The sequence below is a fragment of the Cervus canadensis genome, chromosome 16 (genome assembly GCF_019320065.1).
Source record: "Cervus canadensis isolate Bull #8, Minnesota chromosome 16, ASM1932006v1, whole genome shotgun sequence".
Lineage (NCBI taxonomy): Eukaryota > Metazoa > Chordata > Mammalia > Artiodactyla > Cervidae > Cervus > Cervus canadensis.
In genome coordinates, this window is record NC_057401.1 from 7,270,339 (window position 1) to 7,294,198 (window position 23,860).

General features: G+C 40.6%; 1 protein-coding gene across 7 annotated transcripts in view; it reads right to left on the reverse strand.

The window, feature by feature from the left end:
- Positions 1–23,860, reverse strand: part of ARHGEF28 (Rho guanine nucleotide exchange factor 28) — a 326,249-nt gene that overhangs the window by 51,335 nt on the left and 251,054 nt on the right. For all 7 annotated transcript variants that reach the window (XM_043488559.1, XM_043488558.1, XM_043488553.1 and 4 more), the window contains 10 exons: positions 23,675–23,802; positions 22,322–22,462; positions 18,971–19,218; positions 13,371–13,493; positions 12,090–12,207; positions 8,745–8,999; positions 7,784–7,860; positions 3,270–3,448; positions 2,158–2,249; positions 501–683 (listed from right to left, as the gene is read on the reverse strand). In XM_043488559.1, the coding sequence (XP_043344494.1) occupies positions 501–683; positions 2,158–2,249; positions 3,270–3,448; positions 7,784–7,860; positions 8,745–8,999; positions 12,090–12,207; positions 13,371–13,493; positions 18,971–19,218; positions 22,322–22,462; positions 23,675–23,802 (1,544 nt within the window). The remainder of the gene's footprint in view (positions 1–500; positions 684–2,157; positions 2,250–3,269; positions 3,449–7,783; positions 7,861–8,744; positions 9,000–12,089; positions 12,208–13,370; positions 13,494–18,970; positions 19,219–22,321; positions 22,463–23,674; positions 23,803–23,860) is intronic.

Genomic DNA, 23,860 nt, shown 5'->3' on the forward strand with positions numbered 1-23,860 from the left:
TGTAACCCAAGTCCTAGGTGCTCTAACTCATCTCCTGCCACTCTCCACCCCTATTTCACTCCACCTGCACTGTCCCCTTTGCTGTTCCTCAAACAAGCTGGGTGCGCGCCGGCCTCGGGGCCTTTGCACCTGCACTTCTCCAATCTGAAACACTCTTTCCCCAGCCATCTACTCTGCTTTCTCACTTCTCTCTTATCTGCTCACATATCACCATATCAAAGACCTCTTCCCTGGTCATCCTATCAAAAATAGGACCTCCCCAAGCCCAACACTCTCTATTCCCCTTATCCTTATGTTCCTTCATAGCACTTGAACCAAACTGACATTTTTTAAAAAAATACATTTTGCTGTTTCTGGAATCAGTAAGGACTCTGTTTCTGAATAATAAGGATTTATTCTGCTATATCTTCAGCTCCAAGACCACAGCACATGGCACATAGTAGCTGCTTAATAAACATTTTGGGAGTCTGTTGAGAAAAATCCTTTAGGAAGCAACTTACCCTCTTTCAGTGCTGCGGCCAGTAATGAGGCTGCCTGGGGAGGCTCTCCAGGGTCTGGTTTAATGAGGAGGTGGGGCTCTAGATGGACATCCTCATATCCACTCAGTTCTCCAAGTTTCGCATAGATATGCAGCTTCTCTTCCAAATATGTGCAAATTTGTTGATCTTGGTTACTGAGTATTTCTAAGAAATAGTATTTATCATTGAAAATTATCACATGAATACAACAAATGAAAACCCAGGCTCTAAAACAAAAATGTTGCTAATTAGCAAGCAGGACGGTTGAACAGGTCAAGTACAAGTCACTGGGTGGGACAAACACAGATTCAAATCCTAACTTTCTATTTGGTGACTATAGCTTCCAGCAGATGATTAAACATCTTCCACTGTCTCTTCTGTAAATTTGTTGTACTCAATAAATGTTCGTTTCCCTTCCAATTCCCCTAATTCCAGAAAACCTTGCAAAGCCAATCATTGTTTATTCAGGCTGTTTTCTATTAAGACTAAACATGAAGCTCAGGAATGAAAATTGAGGCGGCACTGTCCATGATGAGCGCTTCCCACAAGGGAAAACAATGCAAGGGCTGGAACGCTCGGCCTTCAGCCAGTCCTGGTCAAAACCAAACATACCGGTTTACGTTTTTGGTTTCTCAACATCCAGTTTCTCTAACCACCTTCACATGCATCGACTTCCTCTCATTTCAGCGTGTCACAGAATTCTTAGAGCTTAAAGGGACCACAACCAGCAGCGGATCCAAGGCTTCTCGGTCTGCCTCAGGATCATCAGAGGGGAGCCTAAAATACTGGCGTGTACAGCCCATTGCCCTCAAATTCGGGGTGAGTTGGCTGAGGGTGAAGTCCAGGCATCAGAATTTTTAAAGACCTCCACAAGTGATTCTAACGCCCAGTGAGAGGTGAGAATCACTGAGCTCATTTAATTTCCTTACTTCACAGATTTGGAAAACAAGGGCCAGAGCTACTGTGGTCCTTGTCCAAAGTCAGTCAACCATGGCCTAACAGTGCTGGGATCTAAAATCGAAACACTAGACAACGGGGTTTCCCTGGTGGCTCAGTGGTGAAGAATCCACCTACCGATGCAGGGGACACGGGTTCGATCCCTGGTGCAGGGACAGCCTACATGCCCTGCAGCGACTAAATGCCCCGCACAACCACGGAGCCTGCGCTCCAGAGTCCAAGCTCTGCACCCAGAGGAGCCACGGCAATGCTTCTCTGCACCCAGGATCTGTACATGAAATAAAACCCGAACACCACAACTAGAGAGTGGACTCCACTCACCACAACTAGAGAAAAGCCTGGGCAGCAACAAAGACCCAGCACAGCCGAAAATAAATTAGTTAAATTTTAAAAACACTAGACAACAGCTCCCATGCCCATCTGCACCATACTGCCCACAACTACTGTCATGTTATATGCAGAATTTTAAACATATATATTTTAATCATAAGGAGGAAGAGGTAGGGAGTCATTTTATTTGAGCACTTCCAGTGCCAATGTATATTAATATATATACTTTTTTGAGAGCAATCAGGGTAGGCCTTGGGTGCACAAAATTAATTATTTAGTCCTGAACTAAATGAACTATTCAGTCTCCAAGGAGAACCCCGTGACCAGGGACGCAGAGGCGCCTGCACCGTACCTTGACATTGCTGAATCTTCGCTGCTCTGGCTTCAGCTTTCTTCCTCTCTTCATCAGACTCACTTGTCCTTCCCCCTTCTTCTTCTGGGCAACTTTAAAAGACAACAGTCAAGAGAGACAACTGAAACCATACCCAAGTATCTTTAGGTTCATTAGAAAGACATGGGAACTTGGCAGAAGAATTATTCAGAAAAGAAAAAATTCAGCATAAAGAGAATTCATCATGCCCCCTGGCCAAGAGATTTGGTTTTCTTGAGTATATAATGGAGCTTGCATTATGTAAGAGAGCTTTCAAAGTGAGCAGTTTAGGATGACTCAAACATTCCAACAAACACACACATACACAAACATATACACACACAATACCAATGCCAGGAGTAGGTACAATTAAAAGAATACTTTTTGCTTTCTACTGCATTTAGGTACTTCCATTCTCAATGAGGGTAAGAGCAGAGAGACCAGAGGGGGAGGGAGGTAGGGTAGCAGGTTGGGTGGAGTGCAGGGGATGTGGAGGAATTTTATACAACATCTTTCAAGATCTAATCAAATTACCATTAAGAATGAGCACCCTCACACCCCCATTTATAAAAACTGTCATAGCACCAGCAATGAGGGGTAAGTTGATACAGATCCATTGATCTAAAAATGTTTATTGAATGATTCTTCTGAATTATGGACACAGAAAAACAGAAGACATGGTCCCTGCCCTCAAGGAGCTTCCAGTCTAATAACCAAACATATATACATAAATAAGATAATAGCTACAAGGCAGTAGCAGATATCAAGCATCAAATAAATGCTTTGGGAGCAGGTATTAAGGAATTTCAGGTTAAGAAGAGACCAGTGGAACTGAGGAGGTCTTCATGAAGATGCTGGGTCACAGCTGTACCAAGATGGGCAGGAGTCCCACAGGCAGAGGGAGACGGGGCGTTACATGCAGGTAAGCGTGGAGGACAAAGATGCAGATGAGGGGCTATGGCAGGCGGGAGCAGAGGGCAGGGAGCAGACCCTTCTAGCTGAGGCTGAGCTTTCATGCAGGGGAGACACGGTTAGATTCTTTTCCCCAACAGAACAAGTCCATTCACGCAACAGTGGACAGAAGGAAATGCTACCTTTCTACTGCCTGTTGGATCCGTCTCATCCAGGTATTTCTTTCCTCCTTGGAGTTGGTATGGATTTCATACATCTCAGGACCAGCAGATGAAGCGCTGATCAAAAACATCCCTCTCTCCTCATTTGCAACTTCCCTAGCAATGAGCTTCTGAAGGGAAATAACTGATGGCTTCTGATCCTACAGAAAACAGGATGAGGTGCAGATGAAACAGTATCCTACTTAAAGGAAGGGTCTCACAAAACACAACAGCTAAGGAAAGCAACAGTATCAGGCAAATACCTCACTGCAACCTTTCCGGAAGAGCTGTGGAAGTGGGTAAGATCTCCAATGAAAAGGTATGGTGAAGAGTGGATGGAAAAAGAGGATGCAGGAGAATGTCCTTAGGAATTGGTGATTTTAGAAGATATCATTTAAAAAGAACAATCAGAGCAATAAGAAAAAATATCAAAAAAGGCTGTAGTGAGGGATAGAGAGACTTTTCTAGAAGGGCATGGAAACAGTGTATCAAATATTATGAATAGATTAAGAGGGTTGGAAGACCTAAAGTGACCCTTGGATTTGGCATTTAACAGCAACACTGTTTTCTCAAGGTGATGCGTACAGAACCCCAAGCACCGAAGAGAAATCTATTAAAATGAAAGGTAAGCAGGGAGTGCAAGACCTCAGATTCTCCAGGACCAATGTCTCCTGCTATCATAGTACTGAGGCTCACTCAGCCTGCAAATGCCTCTTGTTCGCACCAACCAGACAGGTGAGCTCTTGGTGAGCAGAAGTAGGTATCATTCATCTTCACTTACCTAACACATTGTTCTGAATAAAGTAGGCAACTCAGTACATGTCTGTAGAACTCTATTTGGCATAATTCCATCAGACGGAAATAGGAACAAAGTCTAAAATTTGACTGATTAAATCACTTTTCCTATCGACATTTACTGTGATCCTTCAGGGCCTCCTTCTAAGCACTGGGAATTCACAGATGAATAAAAACATGGATAATGCTAATTTTGGTAGGTAGTTAAAGTTGAACAAATGGCCAAAAGAATGCCTGCACAATGAACAGTTTGGGGGCTAAATATGAAGACTTCTTTGGTTTGTGGCTTCTACCACCGTTTACAGAGCTGGCTGCAGCACGTAGCTTTGCTTCTGCCTCAGGAACTGAGACGCCTTTATCCAGAACATGCCGCCCCAGCCCTCCCCGTTGACTCCTTAGTGCTTGGCTATTTTCCCAGCAGCACCCAGCTTCACCACATCTGAAGGTGTGTGCAAGGGTATGACCAAAGGATCACTTCACTCAGTCTTCATCCTATTCTTAAGGGCAGCAAACACCGAAAACCAACCCACCATGGGACAAACCATTGGTCTGCTCAGTCTCGGGTGCTGCCTCTGCTCATGGCAGTCAAAGCTGCTTGGTGCCAAAGCTTTTGGAATGCTGCCCCCGCTAATTAGGGAGCACCTGTGAGCATGTTTAATATCCCTTACTCGATAATGGGTTTACTATATAAGACCTTATCTACTTTCCTTCTTGCAATGCTGTTTCAGCTTCCTCAGCTTACAAGGTCAGCAGCCTCTGTACATAAAGAGGCAGAGGCAGAGTAGGTTTGAATACACACACACACACACACACACACACACACACAGACACATAATTTGAACTAGTAGTTTAGTGTTGCAGGAGAGGAGGTGGTGGAGTCAGATATTTTTAAAATGAAAAACAGGTCAGTGGATAGAAAGTAGCTTCCATTTAACCACCACAGACCAGGAGGCATCAGGGGCAGGACCAAGATTACTCATGTGAACCACACAGGGACTCTAGGGATGGTCAAGAATTCAAATTAAATCTCTAGGAATGGAGGTAACCTGGCTACTTTGGAGATAGATGTCAAAAACTAGTGATGCAAAGGCCTAGGCCAGGTTGCAGAGAGCTTTTTAAACATAATTTTCCAGTCTTTAAAAACCGAGCATTTCACTGTTTTAAAATAAAAATACCAGATTTCTGAGTTTTGGGGGAAAGCAGAAGATTAGCAACCCTGGGCCCAAAAATGGGACCTAATTAAACTTAAAAGCTTTTGCACAACAAAGGAAACTATAAGCAAGGTGAAAAGACAGCCTTCAGAATGGGAGAAAATAATAGCAAACGAAGCAACAGACAAAGGATTCATCTCAAAAATATACAAGCAACTCCTGCAGCTCAATTCCAGAAAAATAAATGACCCAATCAAAAAATGGGCCAAAAATCTAAACAGACATTTCTCCAAAGAAGACATACAGATGGCTAACAAACACATGAAAAGATGCTCAACATCACTCATTATCAGAGAAATGCAAATCAAAACCTCAATGAGGTACCATTACACGCCAGTCAGGATGGCTGCTATCCAAGAGTCTACAAGCAATAAATGCTGGAGAGGGTGTGGAGAAAAGGGAACCCTCTTACACTGTTGGTGGGAATGCAAACTAGTACAGCCACCATGGAGAACAGTGTGGAGATTCCTTACAAAACTGGAAATAGAACTGCCATATGACCCAGCAATCCCACTCCTGGGCATACACATCTTGGAAACCAGATCTGAAAGAGACATGTGCACCCCAATGTTCATCGAAACACTGTTTATAATAGCCAGGACATGGAAGCAACCTAGATGCCCATCAGCAGATGAATGGATAAGGAAGCTATGTTACATATACACAATGGACTATTACTCAGCCATTAAAAAGAATTCATTTGAATCAGTTCTAATGAGATGGATGAAACTGGAGCCCATTATACAGAGTGAAGTAAGCCAGAAAGATAAAGACCAATACAGTATACTAACGCATATATATGAAAAATAAAAAGATGGTAACGATAACCCTATATGCAAAACAGAAAAAGAGACACAGATGTACAGAACAGACTTTGGGACTCTGTGGGAGAAGGCGAGGGTGGGATGTTCAGAAAGAACAGCATTGAAACAAGTATACTATCAAGGGTGAAACAGATCACCAGCCCAGGTTGGATGCATGAGACAAGTGCTCAGGGCTGGTGCACTGGGAAGACCCAGAGGGATGGGATGGGGAGGGAGGTGGGAGGGGGGATCGGGATGGGGAACACATGTAAATCCATGGCTGATTCATGTCAATGTGTGGCAGAAACCACTACAATATTGTAAAGTAATTAGCCTCCAATAAAAATAAATGGAAAAAAATAAAATAAAAAATAAAACACAGGCAATGGCTGAGTCATCCTGCCCTCTTCAGGAAAGGGCATGAATTCACCAGTTCACTGCAGTCTCTACCACTATCAGCTCCTTGACAGCAAGAGACTGGGCCAGTTTACTCATTTATTAATATATTGCCTGCCCAATCCCTGAAGATACTGGAGTTGACAACCTCTGCCCAAGGAAAAGAGGTAAAGGAACTTCTACGTTCAGCCTCATTGTTACATCACATCCACTGCTGATTCATAAAGTGGCCGATTCTGTTCAGTGATTCATTCCGTATCAATCAATGGATGATACGCACTAACGTGGTGGAGAGCTTCCGTTATGCTGCTCACATTGGTGCTGCATCTTAGACTCTTCCCTGTAACAGGGCCTGAGGCCCCACAATGCTGATGAGGGGTTAACTGATGGCATCTTCCATCTTTACGTGAGTCACTGTGGACCCCAAGATGCTGCATAAAACATGCTATAAAATATTGGTTTTACTGCTATTCTATGCCTCACTCTGTGCTGGCAATGAGATTAAATAACAGTACAAAGATAAGTGTTATCTGATCAGCCTTATTATCTAACAGCCACTATGGGAGAATGAAGAAAGAACCCTCTTTACACTTCAGATACCAGGATGGTATCCTCATGTTTGGCAGGAGATGGAACAGCATGGATGGAGTTAGCAGCTGGCACAGCAGGCGCTGCCCAACAGGGATAAAGAGAGTGCGGTGCCAGAAGGGATTTGCTGCTCCCAGCATCCATATCTCAGGTGCTGGGAAGTCAGGGCTGGGAGGGGAGGGAGTTTCTGAGGGGAAGACCAAGATAGTCAAGCAGCAGAGTCTCCCCTGGTGGCTCAGTCAGTAAAGAATCTGCCTGCAAGACAGCAGACCTGGGTTCAATGCCTGGGTTGGGAGGATCCCCTGGAGGAGGCATGGCAACCCACTCCAGTATCTTGCCTGGAGAATCCCTGTGGACAGAGGAGCCTGGCGGACTGCAGTCCATGAGGTTGCAAAGAGCTGGACACGACTGAGCGACTAAGCACACATTCACCAACTAGTATCAAAATACTTCCATATTTTCACAATTGATCAAATTGCTGCATCAACTGAATACCAGTCCTGGTTATGATAAACCAACTCCTACCATGCTTGGTAAACCAACTGGATGCTTGTTACTGAACACTGTAATCACTGATAATGGGAATATACCACAGGCATGATCTTGTCAATGACCATTTAATTTCACTAGGCATTTCAGGCATTTTCCAAGAAGATGTGGGATTAAAGTAATTGAAATATTCATCACATGGCCAAATACTTACAACAGCTGCAAAGATGTATTTCTGGTCTTTTTCTTGTAAAAAGAGCAGCACATCAGTTAGAAGTAGAGCTAGGATATCTTCAAAGGAAACAAATTACTAGTATTAATGAAGCAAACCACAATTCAAATGCCCTTATTAAAATTCTCACTTCATGTTTAATTTAAACAAACTAAAAATTAAAAAACTAAGATTTAGTCTAATTATAAAGCTTTTATCAAAATGCCTATATTATGATAGCTAAAGACTTACTTTAGAGATAACATAGTAAGTAAGTGGCATTTAAGTGCATGCTTGTGTGTGTCACTGTCCGTACAGCTAAATCTCCAGCAAAATTTAATGTTGTAGCTTTCAAAAATAGAAGAAAAATATTCAGTGAAAAACAAGGTCCTATTAAGTCCAGTGGCCAGTGTTGACAAAGCCTCAGGCAAGGTGCTAGCTACAGAATCATTCCTTAAGGATCAGAATAAACTGTTTTAGATGCTAATCAGATAACAGATGACTGCTCGATAGCAAACACCACCAACGTCAACATGTATATTCATGCATTATGTCATTCACCACCAAAGATGTTTAGAGTTTATTTCTCTCCTCAGTGGTCTGAGCCCTGGGCTGACTTGGCACACAATAGACTCTGGGTGTGTAGGCATATTTTCCAGAATAATATTTACATGCCACCAGTTAGGACTCTCAGTGCCTTTGATTCAGACATTGCAAACTTGAAAACCCATGCAACACTTGGGAAGCCTTTTGCTTGGGGGCAGCAAACTCTCCCCAAAGGTGTGTAGGGTGGGCCACCTCCATCTACTGAAGTTTCCAACATGATCCTACAGGAATCTTTCTACTGACCCACAGTTTGTGTGTGTGCCTGCATTGCTGAACCATTTTTCTTTGGAAAATCTGTCCTCTATTAAAGGAATAGCACGCGGTAGACAGAGAAACTGGTCTGTTGGAGCCACGGTACCTTTGAAACGACCTGTAGCAGTTTTCCAGTAGACAAGGCCATCGTATAACAGGGTCCTCTCTTTACTCATCAGCGCCTGTTTCCTAAACACATGGCCATTTTTGAGCTTAGTGTACGTTTTGTTTTCAATCTTATTTAGGATCTCAAGCCATTTCTGTTTTTTCTCGTATTCGCTGACTTTTAAATCCACAGCTGCAATCATGTCTTTAATTAAGCAAAGAGCTTTGCATAAGTCTTTCTGTTCTTCAGTGCTCTCTGCATGGGAAAAAGAAAGAACAGACAGCGAGCAATAAGCCAGAGTGCTCAGGGAGACACTTTTCCTTTAATGTTAAAAAAAAAAGTGAAATACATCATCTAAGTAGCAGAAATCCCATAGCAAAAATGTTGGACTAACTTCAAATATTAGGGAGTTTGGGACTAACATGTACACACTGGTATATTTAAAATGGACAACCAACAAGAACCTACTGTATAGTACATGCAACTCTGCTGAATATTTGTAACAATCTAAATAGGAACATGTATAACTGAATCACTTTATTGTACACCTGAAACTATCACAACATTGTTAATCAACTATATGTCAATATAAAAAAAAGAGGGAAAAAACTTCAAATATTCTATCATCACTCTGCATCCCTCCTGCCCAAAATGATGGTTAAAATGTGTCCTTAAGAAGATTTATTTATCAGATACGTCAGCAGGAACTCTGTGACAACATGATGTCTTTGTTCTAGAGACTGGTCTGACCTTCTTCCCTAGAGCAGCGACTGTCATATCCCAAGTTCAGCCTTCCTTCCACCTGCCCAGACATGAGTAATCAAGCAATCCCCATACCAAGCTTCTCAGAACTTCACTAAGCTACAAGCCCAACCTGGAATCCTTTCCCAAAAGGAGGCTGCCGTGTGACTTGAATGGACCCCGGACTCATTTGCCTTCCTGGATCCCTTGCTCCATAAAAAGTAACATTCAAAATTATAGTTTACAACTGCATTAGCATAAAGATAAATATACTAATAATATGTATTAAAACATCTTTTCAGCCTCAAAAATTGGGACCAAGGCACTGTGCTGAGTGGCTAAGTCAGCTATGTCAACAGAGTAGATAATCATCAGCCCAACTATGATTCTTTGAAATCCAGGCCAAATCTCTTATCTCTAGACTACCTGAAGAAAAACTTCTAGAGGAGTTTCTGCAACAGCTTCCTGGAGCTTCCGATGAAGTCAATTTAACTATTTTCTAAATTTGATGTTTAAAAAACTAACTGATGTTTATTGAGGTGAATGGAACTGAAAGAGAAAGTTTCAGGAAGTCAGAAACTGCTAGGAGAGAAGAAAAGAAAGTTGACAGAGAAAATAAAAGATTCTCTAGAGCCTAGAACAGCAGAAGTAAATACACGGGAAGAGCAGTGAAATGGAATAAGGACTTGTCCTCTGAAGGATCTAAACGTTCCAGGCTCTAAATGCCTTAAGCAGGTACGTGAAAGCTTAGTCAGACAACCAAGGAACAGCTTGTGACACTGTGGTTAACAAGGAAGATTTTCTCGTTGCCCACGATAGAACCTACTGCCTTTACTTCGAGACTTTACTGCCCTGTCACTCACCTAAGCAGCAGTCCCCACCACCAAAAATAAAGATTCTTCTTTATAAAGAGTGTATTTCAAATATAGGAAAGCTGAGTAGAGAAAATCAAAGTTGAATTGCAAAGTGACTTAAAATAAGGCAAGAAAAGGTTTCTGATCTTCAGGGATAAATTACTGTCTTTTAACAGCCTATAACTCAAAAGTGCAGGAATGTGCACACCACCCAGAAGTCTTGTCAGGAATGCTTGCTTTGGGTTCTATCTCAGTCCTACTGAAGCAGACTCTGCTTGTAAACAAGATCTCCAGGTAAAGGGTATTCTAATCACGTTCCAAAAGCACTGCCCTAGTACAGTCACAGGACCTCGTGTGCCCAGAAGCCAGAGAAAGAACTGGGGGAGAGGTCTGCCTTAATCAAGGAGGCAGTGTTCACTCAGCCACTATGACAGCTCTACCTGAGGAGCCAGAACTCAATTCTCACTTCCAACATACCAAGCTGTAATCACTGTCTCACATTCTACCTGGAATTTGACATGGACGATTCTTGGAGCAGCAGTAGCTGACCTCACACAATCCGACAGTTCTTAGACAACATTAAAATTAAGAAAGAAAATATAACCATGATACAAACTGAAAGTCTTAATTTCTTTTTCATTCTTTCACCAAGAACAAATTATGAAGCGTGTCTCTTTACATTGTGCTTATATTTTCTTGTATATTAATTATAGAAAGCAATAAAAATGGGACATAAGGAATGGGTGCTACCATTCCTGACTAAACTCACATTCTAATGTGACTAAAAAAACGGAAAGACTCAATCATGCATTTCTACTCACCAAGACCCCTACCAATGAAAGGATGTTAGAAGTTGACTTTTTAGAGTGGGCAAGAACATTTTCATGGTCTTCAAGTCAACTGATCATAATAAAGATAATAAAAACAGCTCCCACTTATCAAGCACCTTATTTATATTAGGTTGTATACTGAGCACTTTCTGAGACCATCTTATTTAACCCTCTCACCAAATCTATAAGATAAGGACTAGTATTCTCATTTGGTGGAGAGCACTGAGGCTCATTTCATTAAGTTGCCCAACTAATGAGTGGCCGAGCCAAGTATCTGCAATGGCCACACAAATTTACACAAAGTTAAACCAAAGCCCTTGTTAACATAAGACACTACCATCCTAATAATTCACTCATGATCAATAAGCCTGATCCTTGAGGAACAGGCACTTTTACCTATCCATTCACTGCACTGTTCTATTATTGATAACCTATTTGTACCAACCACAGGACTACCTATTGAACTAATAACCCCTCACAGAGCTTACAGAACAGTCATGTGGATTAACAGTGTCTCAGAGGATTCCCAGATGTCAGTCTTTGATGAGTTGACAGGGTCAAAAATAGCTGCTTCATAAATCATCCTCAATCTAACAAATCACTGCTGGGAGGGTAATGGGAAGATGAATAAGAGGTATTAAGGTTTGGATGTGGGGGAAATAGAGATGGGAAAGACAGGGTCAGAGTATGAGGAAGCCTACTTGCTTTGGGCTGCTTGGAGGCATTCAGACTATTGGGCAAGTCACATTATGAAAGAGAACTTTTCACAATGGATCCAAATCCTAAGGCTTTACAGTTTTTCTATAATGAACAATTTTTATGAATCAGATGCCACAAACATTTATAAATGTTTACAACACCTCAGCGATGTTTAAACCTAATGAAAGAGACAAATGTTGATCCCAGAAGTCATCACTCACCCTTTGTGTACTGCAATATCCTTTCCACCAAAACAGGGTATTTTGTGATGCGCTGAGTGACCAGCAGAATGCATTCTGGAATTCCTCGGCGTCGAGCCAAAAGATTACTATTTCGGAGCTTAAAATATATATGCATATATATTTTAATATATACAAACATTATCTGTATTTTCTCTTTAGGTAGGAATTTAACAATACAAAGAATCTGCAATGGTATCATTCTATTCAGACATAACATGATCATTAATTAAAACATTATCTTCATTAAATTGTATACTTTGAAATTAATATCAACAACCCGAATCTCCAAAATTAATAAGTTTCAAGTTACTCTGATATAGCTAATTCCAAAATGAGCAAGTTTTAATACATAAAAGTGCTAAGATTCGTGAATAGCAAAAATTTTGAAAAACACTCAGAAATCAGTTATATTTTGGAGTTTGCAATTAACTATTTGTTTTCCCAACAGGTTTTCCTCTACATTTGTTGTTCTTTATCATAGTACTTAAAGTTTCCTCTAATCAGGGCAACTTTTTTCTAAAAACCTCAGTCTTCATTTCAAGTTCTTAATATACATGTATTTTTTTTAAAAGGAGAATCTGGTAGCATTCCTAAAATGGTAGATAAAAAAATTAGAGTCTGTGAAACTCTAAGGGACAAATTCCTTCAATAAGTTGGACACCAAAAAATGGGATAGGGCACATTCAATTTTAAAGGTGATTTAAAAGACATAAGCCCTGCATACAATATCTAAACCTTGGTCAGATCCTAATTTAAGCAATCCAATTTTATGAGATAATCAGGGAATTTTGAATACTGGCCAATTCTTTGAAGGTATTAAAGAATTATTGTTTATGTAAGTATAATAATGCCACTGTAATTTTTTTAAATATATATTGTTCAGATATACAAGTTATATGTGAAATGAGGTGCATCACAGATTTGCTTGCAATTAATCCAGAGGCACTGGAGTGGATTCTTTATTTTTACTGTGACTCTTCTGACTTATTACTTGTCACAGCATAAAATAGCTTCATAAGATACTACAAAGGTGCTCAAAAGTATGGAAAACATGTCTTCACAAATATAAATACAAAAGTAAATGATTTGGGAAAAATATTTTACTAAAACAGAAAAAGCAGTCTTCTATCTTTGCCACAAACATATCACTTTCTTCTTCCTTGAAAAACAGTACCTAGATGTGAAACTTGCTTAGATCATGTAAAAAACAAGCATGAACTTTATGTTGGCTTACCATTTTGTAAGTTTTTAAATACTTGCCTTAATAAAATTCTGAAACTTTTTATTCTGCTGGAGTTCTTTAAAGAGGCTAACAGCCTCTTTGTGATGGCTACAGAATTCCCCATATATTTTCTTCATTTTATTTGCATTTTCTTCTGAAAACTGAGAAGAATAACATTTCAATGATGGTTTGAAAATTTAGTCAGTTCTAAGTGGCTCAGAGGGTAAAGCGTCTGTCTGCAATGTAGGAGACCCGGGTTTGATCCCTGGGTCAGGAAGATCCCCTGAAGAAGGAAATGGCAACTCACTCCACACTCCAGTATTCTTGCCTGGAGAATCCCATGGACAGAGGAATCTGGTAGGCTACAGTCCATGGTGTCACAAAGAGTTGGACATAACTAAGCGACTTCACTTTCACCTTTTAAACACTAAAAAGAACATGCAATTTTCATATATTTCAATGCATTCTTTGCAAATAAAGAATAAATTCCTGGAATTTCTGACCACAATCAGTTCTCTTCCATACATACCTTTTAAAGAAAGAGGAAGTAATCAATAGGTAAGAGGATTATATGTGATTATATGTGGTTATATGATATTGAACTAAATTATCAATAGCCAAATGAAAAACATTTGCTATCTTCTATGTTCTGTGTGTTTACACAACTTTATAATTTCAATTTGCAGTTTTAATACTTTTATAGATTGAAGGAAGGGTATAGGGCATATTCAGCGATCCTCAGGAAAACTGACGTTTACATTGGCTAACTGATCATGTCCATGAACTCAGAGCTCAGTTAGGAACTTGATTTTTGTCATCACAAATGGGTCAAGAGGCAGGCTATTATTAACCAAGATGACAGAGAAAGAGAAGTAACCAGAAGGCCAATTTATTAACTGATAGTCACAAGTAGAAACAGGGACTGGGTATTTCAAAAACCTTAACCTGTAGAAAAATCTCTGCTGAAAAATCTACAAAGGAACCGACTTAGAATCGTAAGCTGGTATGGAGAGAATCCGCTGAATAATGTGAATGCCAGTCTTTCAGACTCTGATCACCCCACATATACACATCCATGTTGAAGGTCACTGCAACAGAAACCAAAATATACCTACACCCCCTCAGGAAGTTCATCACTATTTCTGGACTTTTCAACGTTGCTCATAGTTTTATCTGTTTGAGGCAAATACATCTCAGGAGATGATTCTTAAACCCCCAACAAGAATACATTGCTACAAATCTAACAAAACATACAGAGACCTTGTGTGCTAAGAACTACACAATGCTGATGAAAGAAATCAAATATTTAAAGAAATACACCACGTTCATAGACTGGAAGAGTCAACACACTAAAAATGTCACTTCTCCTCAAATGAGTGTACAGGTTTAATGCAATTCTTAATAAACCTAGCAAGTTTTTAGAGATCTAGATGATTGTTCTAGAATTTATACCAAAGGTAAAGGAACCAGAATAGCTAAAAATAATGTCGAAAAATAATAAAGTAAAAGAACTGTCTACTCAATTTCAAGGTTTATTATATAACTTATTATTAGATATATTATTACATAACAAGATTTATTATATATAGTCTTAACTATCACTATGGGATGATACACAAACATCAATGGAACAAAATAGGAACCCAAAATGCCCAACAGATTTTGACAGAGAGCAAAGCAATTTATTGGAAGATGGATAGCCCCTTCAACAGACAATATTAGAGCAGCTGAACATTCACAGGTGAAAACAAAAAAGAATCGTGACCGAAGTCTCGTATTTTATAGAAAAATTAACTCCAAATGGATCACAGACTTAAATGTAAAGCATAAAACTTAAAAACGTAAAACTACAAAAAAAACAGGAGAAAAATCTTTGGAATCTCATGCTAGATAAAGAGTTCTTAGACTTGAAACCAAGAGCCTGAACCTTAAAGTGAAAACTTGACATATTGGAGTTTACCCAAATTACAGAAGTTACAGATTTAGAGAAAATATTCACAAACTACCTATCTGCCTGGAGGTTAGTATCTGGAATAGATAAAGAAATAACTGTTCAACAGTAAGAAAACAATCCAAACAGAAAATGGGCAAAAGACAAGGACAGACATCTCACCAGAGAGGACATACACATATATGCAAGGAAGCATATGAAACCTGGCCAACATCATAAGCCACTGGGGAAATGTAATTTAAACCACAACAAGACACTACTACACACCTCTCAGAATAGTTAAATGAAAAATAGTGACAATTCTTAATGCTGGTGAGGGCGTGGAGAAACTGCATTACCAGGACATTGTTGATAGGAACGTAAAATGTTACATCCTCTCTGAAAACCAGTTGGCAGTTTCTTATAAAATTAAACATGCAACTACCAACCATACAACCCAGAAACTGTACTCCCAGGCACTGACCCCAGAGAAATGATAACTTAAAATATGCACACAAATCTGCATGTGACTGTTCATGTGCTCACGTGTGCATGGATTCCCAGAAGGTTCAGTGATAAAGAATCTGTTGCCAATGCAGGAGACGTGGGCTCAGTCCCTGGATCAAGAAGGTCCTCTGGAGGAGGAAATGGCAACCCACTCCAGTATTCTTGCCTGGCAATCCCATGGACGGAGGAGCCTGGTGGGCTGCAGTCCACGGGGCCACAAGGAGTCGGACACGACTGAGCAGCTGAGCACACGAGCAATAACCAGGTGCTCCTGAGTAAGTGAGTGATTCAACAAACTGCGGCACGTCCACACCGCAGCATACAGCTCACACACGGCCATCCGAGTGATGGGGAGAGCTGTGCTGAGTGAAAAACAGTCCATCCAAAGGGACGTACCCTGTATATAACCTATATAACATGTATATCACTTATATGTCATGACTGAAATGACAGAGAACAGATTAGTGATGGCCAGCAGTTGGAGACAGGAGAGAAGGAGGTGTGGCTATAAAATGGCCAGATGAGGAATCTTCATGATGACAGCAACATTCTGTAATTTTTTTGTATCTCTATCAGCACCTCGGCTGATACATAATGAGATTAGTATTGGCGGAAAATAATTTTAAAATGCCAAATCCCAGACCCAGTGCTATCAAACAACACACTAGGTAGGCGGTGGGTACATAGGATACCTCATTCTTTACAAGCTCTAAGAGACGTCTATGTACCTGAAATTGGAAAACCACTGCTATATACCCACCATGCTCCACATGTTCAGAATTCCTCACCAACACAAGTTCCCACTGACTAAATTACCATCACATTCCAGTCGGCCTCCTGAGACCTGGCGTCTAAGACTGGAATGTGGGATTTCCCCAGGCCCGCTCACACACCCCTCAGCAGCTTGCACGCCCTCTGTGCCCACAGAGCGCCACTCCCACAGCCACGGTCTGAGGACTTTGCTACTATATTGTTCAGGAGACAATTTTATTTACACGGTATTGGAAGGAAGCCCGCCACACCGACTAAGCGTGTCCACGAACAGGAACACAAAAGCAGACTTAATCCTTTCTCTGAATACCAAGGATTTTCCCCCGGTTGGAAAAGTGTGTGCTTTATCCAAAAGACCGCCAGGCTTTACCCTGTGCTAACAGCCAGCTTCCCAAACCTTGTCCTCAATTTCCACCCAAATTAAATAAAAAACTGGTAGAAATGTGAAACTTCTGTCAACTATGAAAGTGATGAAAGAACAAAAAAATATTTTAAGTCATGATTGTATCAAGGGCAGAAAGATAGATGGAAATACTTTCAAATGATAAAATAATCTTGCACTTCATTTTTGAAAGCACTCAGATTCGAGTTCACAAAGACACAATTAGACATTTTAATTCAAACTGTCTTGCAAAGTACTTTACTGTCTCTTAACCTTGCACTGTAAATGTTTGGGGTGAATTATGAAGATAGTACAGGTCGAGGACTTTAAAGATTAGATGCAAAACATTCAGCACTTTGATTAGAAACTTAACACTAGTGTGGATTTTTACACAGTGAGACATGAGGGAAAAGATCTGGGGCAATTATCAGGATTTTTTTTTTCTTTTTGTGTATTACAAATATTTGTATTTAGTATATTTAAATGTTTAGTCTATAGACCAACAACTAAATTCCTTTGGTGTCTGTGACAGGGTGAAACTGATATAAAATTAATATTCTGAACATGACATTTTGGCATCTACTTAGAGAAAGCCAAACTAAAGTAACTAGTGAGAGATCTCCATGCCTCTCCTCAAATGCTTTAAGCGACTACAAAACATAGCCCTGGAGTGAATACCTGGTGTGTTTTTCCCAAGCAATCCATGGTGGTGGTTTAGTTGCTAAATCGTACCCGACTCTTGGAACCCCATGGGCCGAAGCCTGCCAGGCTCCTCTGTCCATGGGATTGTCCAGGCAAGAATACTGGAGTGGGCTGCCATTTCCTTCTCCAGGGGATCTTCCCGAGCCAGGAATCGAACCCGGGTCTCCTGCATTGCAGGCCCATTCATTCAATAAATATTTATAGTACCCAGCACTGTTCTAGGTATTGAAATAGAGTAGTAACCAAATAGATGAGACTCCCTACCTTACTGGGACTTAAAGACTAGTGATGGTAGCAAGCTTCCCCAGCATGTTCCCATGGTATCTCAAAATAACATATTCTTAACTTAAACCCCAGCTATGCCATTTAACAAGATGTGTGAACTTGGGAAAGTCATTACTTCTCCATACTTCAGTTTTAGGGAAAATAATATTTACCTCACTATATAGTGGAGATTAGGTGAGGTAATATAGTGGAAGTACCTTAAAAGTCCCTGCCATTTTAAGGCTTCTGGATGCATGTTATTTAACTTTTGTATTAGCATGTTCTGGGGCTTCCCCCAGTGGCTCTGCGGTAAAGAATCTACCTACAATGCAGGAGGCATAGGAGATGCGGTTTGATCCCTGGTTGGAGAAGGTTCCCTGGAGGAGGAAATGGCAACCCACCCAGTATTCTTGCCTTGAAAATTCCATGGACAGAGGAGCCTGGTGGGCTACTGTCCATAGGGTCACAAAGAGTTAGATACGACTGAGAATGCATGCACACATTAGCATGTTTTAAATGGAGAGCTTCTTTCAGAGAGATCGGGGGCCAATACAAATTGCCAGCAATACATTGTTTTTTTACAGATGAGTGGCACAGCCTATTCTCATTGATACCTCAATCATCCCAAGCACCTAAAAAGTGCCTCCTTCTAGTGAAATTTGCTTATCTATCAGGCATGAACTCCAGGGCTCTCATGATAATAGATCTGCCTCACTACTAAAATTAGGCAATGCTTATTTTGCAAATACTGATGAGACTATCAACGGCCAATGGGAGAGGCATGTTATTAGACAGCCCATCACATCAAGAAGTGAATTTTCATAAGGAAATCATTTGTGGCTGCTCCTCTAGCTGGAGACAGTGATAGACAGATGGATGATCCAGGCACCCTGCAACACAGAAGAGCCATCCACTGGCTGTTAAAAGCTCTCAGACATCAGTCACACACTCCAGCATCAAATAAAAGAAAACCAACTGTCAATAATAGTAATGAAATCGATTTCAGTTCCCTGCAGGCTTTGAACACTAGAGAGTCTGTACCTTTAGGCTTTGAGATTTTGAGACTTTCAAACCTTTCTCACCTGTTGTACTAGAATATCTCCAATTCGGTTGATGATGAAATTCCTGTCATTGCCAACACAGGATTCCTGCCTTCGCTCCTTCATACTATAGAAGAAATGCTTGTGGATTTCAAGTAACTCATCTAAACAGGGGAAGATTTTGTCCACAGTGCTGTGGTCCAGCTGCAGCTCCTCTTTCATCCCTTTCCTGAAGATCTCAGACATGATGAACAGGGTCTGGATGTGATGCATTTCTGTCTGCATTAGCTCTGGAACAGGTGAGCAGAAACAAGGTTTAAAACATGTATCCCTAGAGGTTAATTAGATTTACTGTGGTGATCATTTTGCAATATATATACAAATATCATTAAGTTGTCATGAAACTAACATAATGTCATATGTCCGTCAGACCTCAACTTTTTTCAAAAGCATCCCTATTGACCTAAATTTGTAGCTTAACACTGTATATTACACAAATAAAAAAAGAGGGAAGGTTTAGGAATAACAATACTCTTCTACTATTAAATCAGCATTGACTAAATCTTTAATGTAAGCTCAAAATTATTCTCTTCTTCTCTGATATTATAAGAGGATATGTAAAAGTTAAGTCCAATATATACAGAATCCAATGTATCAAACTTTCATAATATAACCAGCTAACATCTTCAGGTACTTCAGTTGGGAACCAAGTTTTATTTTGTCCTGAATACTCCATAAAACATAACTTAGTTTACCTCTTGTTTTTTTTTTTTTTGCATTGAGTAGGAGCACAATTTGAAAAGACCCTGATGCTGGGAAAGATTGAAGGCAAGAGGAGAAGGAGACGACAGAGAATGAGATGGTTGGATGGCGTCACTGACTCAATGGACCTGAGTTTGAGTAAACTCCAGGAGCTGGTGATGGACAGGGAGGCCTGGCATGCTGCAGTCCATGGGGTAGCAAAGAGTCGGATACGACTGAGTGACTGAACTGAACTGAGGAGCACAATTAGCTTGGTGAATTACATTGAATTAAATACAATAAAGTTCTTCAATGCATACAACAGTAGGTCCTTTCCATTACTGGATCTGTCTCCAAAGTTCTACTTTCTCCAAGAGAAACCAATGTGTTATGATCAAGGGACATTATCAAGAAAGTGAAAACAACAATCCATGTAACAGGAGAAAATAATTGCAAATCATGTATTTGATAAGGGACCCGAGTCCAGAACATATAAAGAACTCTTTTAACTCAACAATAAAAAAAAACACAACAGTTCAAAATAGGCAAAAGATTTGAATAGAAGTTTGTCTAAAGAGATATACTAATAGCCAATGAGCAAACGAAAACACGAGCAACATCATTAGCCATCCGGGAAACATAAATCAAAACTACCATGAGACACCACATTACATATACTACAATAATTGTGATTTAAAGGATGAACAATAAAGAAGCCTTGGTAAGGGTATGGAGAAATCAAAACCCTCATACATCACTGGTGTGAATGTAAAATGTTATAGCTGCTTTGGAAAACAGTTCTTCAAAAGGCTAAACATAAAGTTACCATGTGACCCACAAATTGGCAACAACCCAAAACGACCATCAAGTCATGATCAGAAGAACAAAGTGTGGTATAAAGTGTGGTATATCTGTACAATTAACTATCACTCAACCACAAAAAGGAATAGAGTACTGAATTATATTATAGCATGGATGAACCTTGAAAACAGTATAAGTGAAAGTAGCCAGGCACCAAAACCTAAATATTGTACAATTTACACCATATGTCCAGAATAGACAAATTCATAGGGACAGAAAATAGATGAGTGGTTTCCAGGTGCTGGTGGGAGGGGCAAAGGGGAATGGCTGCTCCTGGGCACGGGGTTTCTTTCTGGAGTACAGAACTGCTCTGGAATTAGACAGTGGTGGGTGGTTGCACAACTTTATAAATATACTAAAATGTTACAAATATACTATAATATAGGTTTGTACACTGTAAAGGGTGAGTTTTAGATCTCAATTTTTGTGATATATCAATTTTAAAAATACACCATGAGAGAAAACAATAATTCACCATTACTAAGAGCATCAGAAGTCCTGGTTCTAGATTAATGAGTATTTCCAAACCTACATACAGGTTTTAAAAAAGAATACAAAATATCAGCCATGGAGGGAAGACAAATCGAAATGTGGGCTTTGTTTATTATCATAAACAAAACTCTCTTTAATTGGGAACCCACTAATTTATTATTATTATTATTGTATCCTACCACATTTGTAACACCTACTCTGTACTAAGTATATACCATGTCACTTCATTTAATCCATTAATCCATTATGACCCCAAATATAAGAATGATTTTCTTATCTTTAAAAGCCAATGAAGAAAAGAGGGTAAACGATTTTCCCTGGAACATAAGACTTTCTGGCCCAAAGGCCCATGCTCTGAACCATACTATATGATAATTCACCCCAAATGGGTTAGGCTATTTTTGATAATATATGAAATCAAGAAATAAAATAAGAAAATTACAATATAACAAATTGCATGGGAAGTACTAAAGGGGACAGCACCACCCTTTCCAAAGAAATTCCCTCCTACACAGCTCGAGACTGATTTCACAGCATGTACACACAGCAGCTCATCTGACCTGCATAACCGCCTCACACAGGGGAGAAGGGGCCTGGTCACCACTGGACTTCGAGGTGCTTTGCACACACAGGATTAGTGAAAACTAAGGGCTAGGCTCATATTTAAAGTTAAGGTGCCTTCCTGGGACCACTTGTCAGCATCTACTTCGTACTTGAAAATTTTTTAAACTTCATTTTTTCCTAACTACTCTATCCTCTAACCTTCCCTAATTCAGACTGCCTTCACCCCAAACAGCATGAAGTCATAAAACCTCCCACAACTGAACCCCATACTCAGCACTGCCACTCACGGTCACACGTGATACTAGTCCAAGTGCTGCCAGGCCCACTGCGTCTCCGTGAGTGAGTCCCTGCTGTGTGCAGGCAAACTACAAGGCCGTATGTGCAGCGGCCTTGACTACCCCACCCTAAAATATGTTAGCATTCACTGTGATTCTTATAACAGAAGAGGTAAATGAGCAGAGACCAGGCCTAAGTCAACTTGAAAAGGATAGAAGAAATCAAATCTGCTTTGTACCAAGCATGTACAATGCCTCCTTTAAGCCTCACAACATTTTGATCCTGAGCCTCATTATCCCCATTTTACAAAAGGATTTTGAGTTTCAGGTGAGTTAATGTTATATCTGAGACTAAGTGACTAGGAAATGGTAGAACCAGAATCTGAACTCCAGCTTGAATCCATGCTCTTTTCTCTGCACCACACTGCCGCAGCCCAGAGACCACGTTTGCAATGCTTACCAAAAATGACATCCTGTCTTTGGATGACATCCTTCTCCTGCCGACTGCAAAATGAAGGGTCCACCACCAGACTCCAAGATTCTGCTTCAAACTCCTGGGCGTCACTGCTGAGGTCACTCCACAGAGACGAATCCACGACATCTAACATCCGTTAAGAAGAGAAAAGCTAAAGTGGGTAAGCACGCATAACACAAACAGACCCTCACAAGGGCCTGTGCTTATGGACTCACCGCCCTGAAGAAACCTGTTATGAGCATAGAAACAACGAAGCCAAAATACTGTGACACAGAACTGAAACAACGGAAACCAACAAGCTAGTGAAATGGTTCAGATTGCTCATGAAAAGCAGAGCAGAATCAGGTATTAACAGTGACTGTGCACATACACACACACACACACACGAAGATTCTTTCGTTTTGTTTGGCTTGTTCTATTTTAGTTTTATTTTTGGTAACCTGCAGAGTCCACAACGTGCTCACACAATCTGGAAGTCACTGATTTCTCTGCCCCACGTTACTCTGCACTGAATCTTGTGCTTGTCCACTTGGTTTTGCTCTTTACTTGCCTTGCTATCCTCAATGCAAACACGAAGCAGGGTACGGGGCCTTGAGTCACATGTGAGTGCAGATTTTTCTGACAGAATCTGACAACACACACATAGCCCCTTCAGGAAAACATTTGTCCAAACAGCACCCCTCAGAAAGAATCCAGCTCAGAGAAGTATAGACGTGATGACAACGGATTTAAAATAAGCAGATATATGGGGAAGAGTCTACTCCTTTCTCTCATCACTCCTCTCCCCTCATTTGGTTTTCCTCTGCCTATTAATACAGCTTGGATACAGCAAGCAATTCCCCAGACTGTCCTCTCCAAAAACACGTTTTTTAAAAATGCTTTTATTCCCCCAGAAGTAGGAGGCAACACAAGGGGATAAATATCTTAGAGATCCAGACAAGTCCAGTCTTAAGTAACTGAAATATATATATATACATATATATATATATATATTTTTTAAAGTATGATCCTATTCCAATTCATCAACAGCTGTAAAAAAAATTTTTAAAAACCAGCAAGCACACAACACATTTCCTTCTCTTCATGTTTATGACACATTCTTTGGGGAGTATGTCCCCTTAAAAAATACATCATGTCCCCTTGGTCACTATCTGGGAGTGTCCTCTGGGGCTCAGTGTTGTTTTTATCAGAAGAACCTGCACCAAAGAGACACCATGGAACAGAATCCTCTTAAACAGAATAAAAGAAAACTGCTTCCATCTTACGTCCTTCAGAAAACGTCCCTTTCAGCCAGTGCTCACAGAAACCCATGTCAGTGCAAGGCTGTCTTCTCCTCACCTTCCGTTAAGAAGGAGTCCGTGGAGGGGGATGAGCCCATGGGCTGGAACAGCTCGTCAGAGTGAGACCTGCTTCTCCAGGCGCTGCCGTCATTCTCGGAGTCCAAGGGTGCCCCCGGCCTCCTGAAGCTGGAGGGGCAGGGAGGACAGTCAGCAGGGGCTGCCACACTGGGACAGCGAGGCGTCA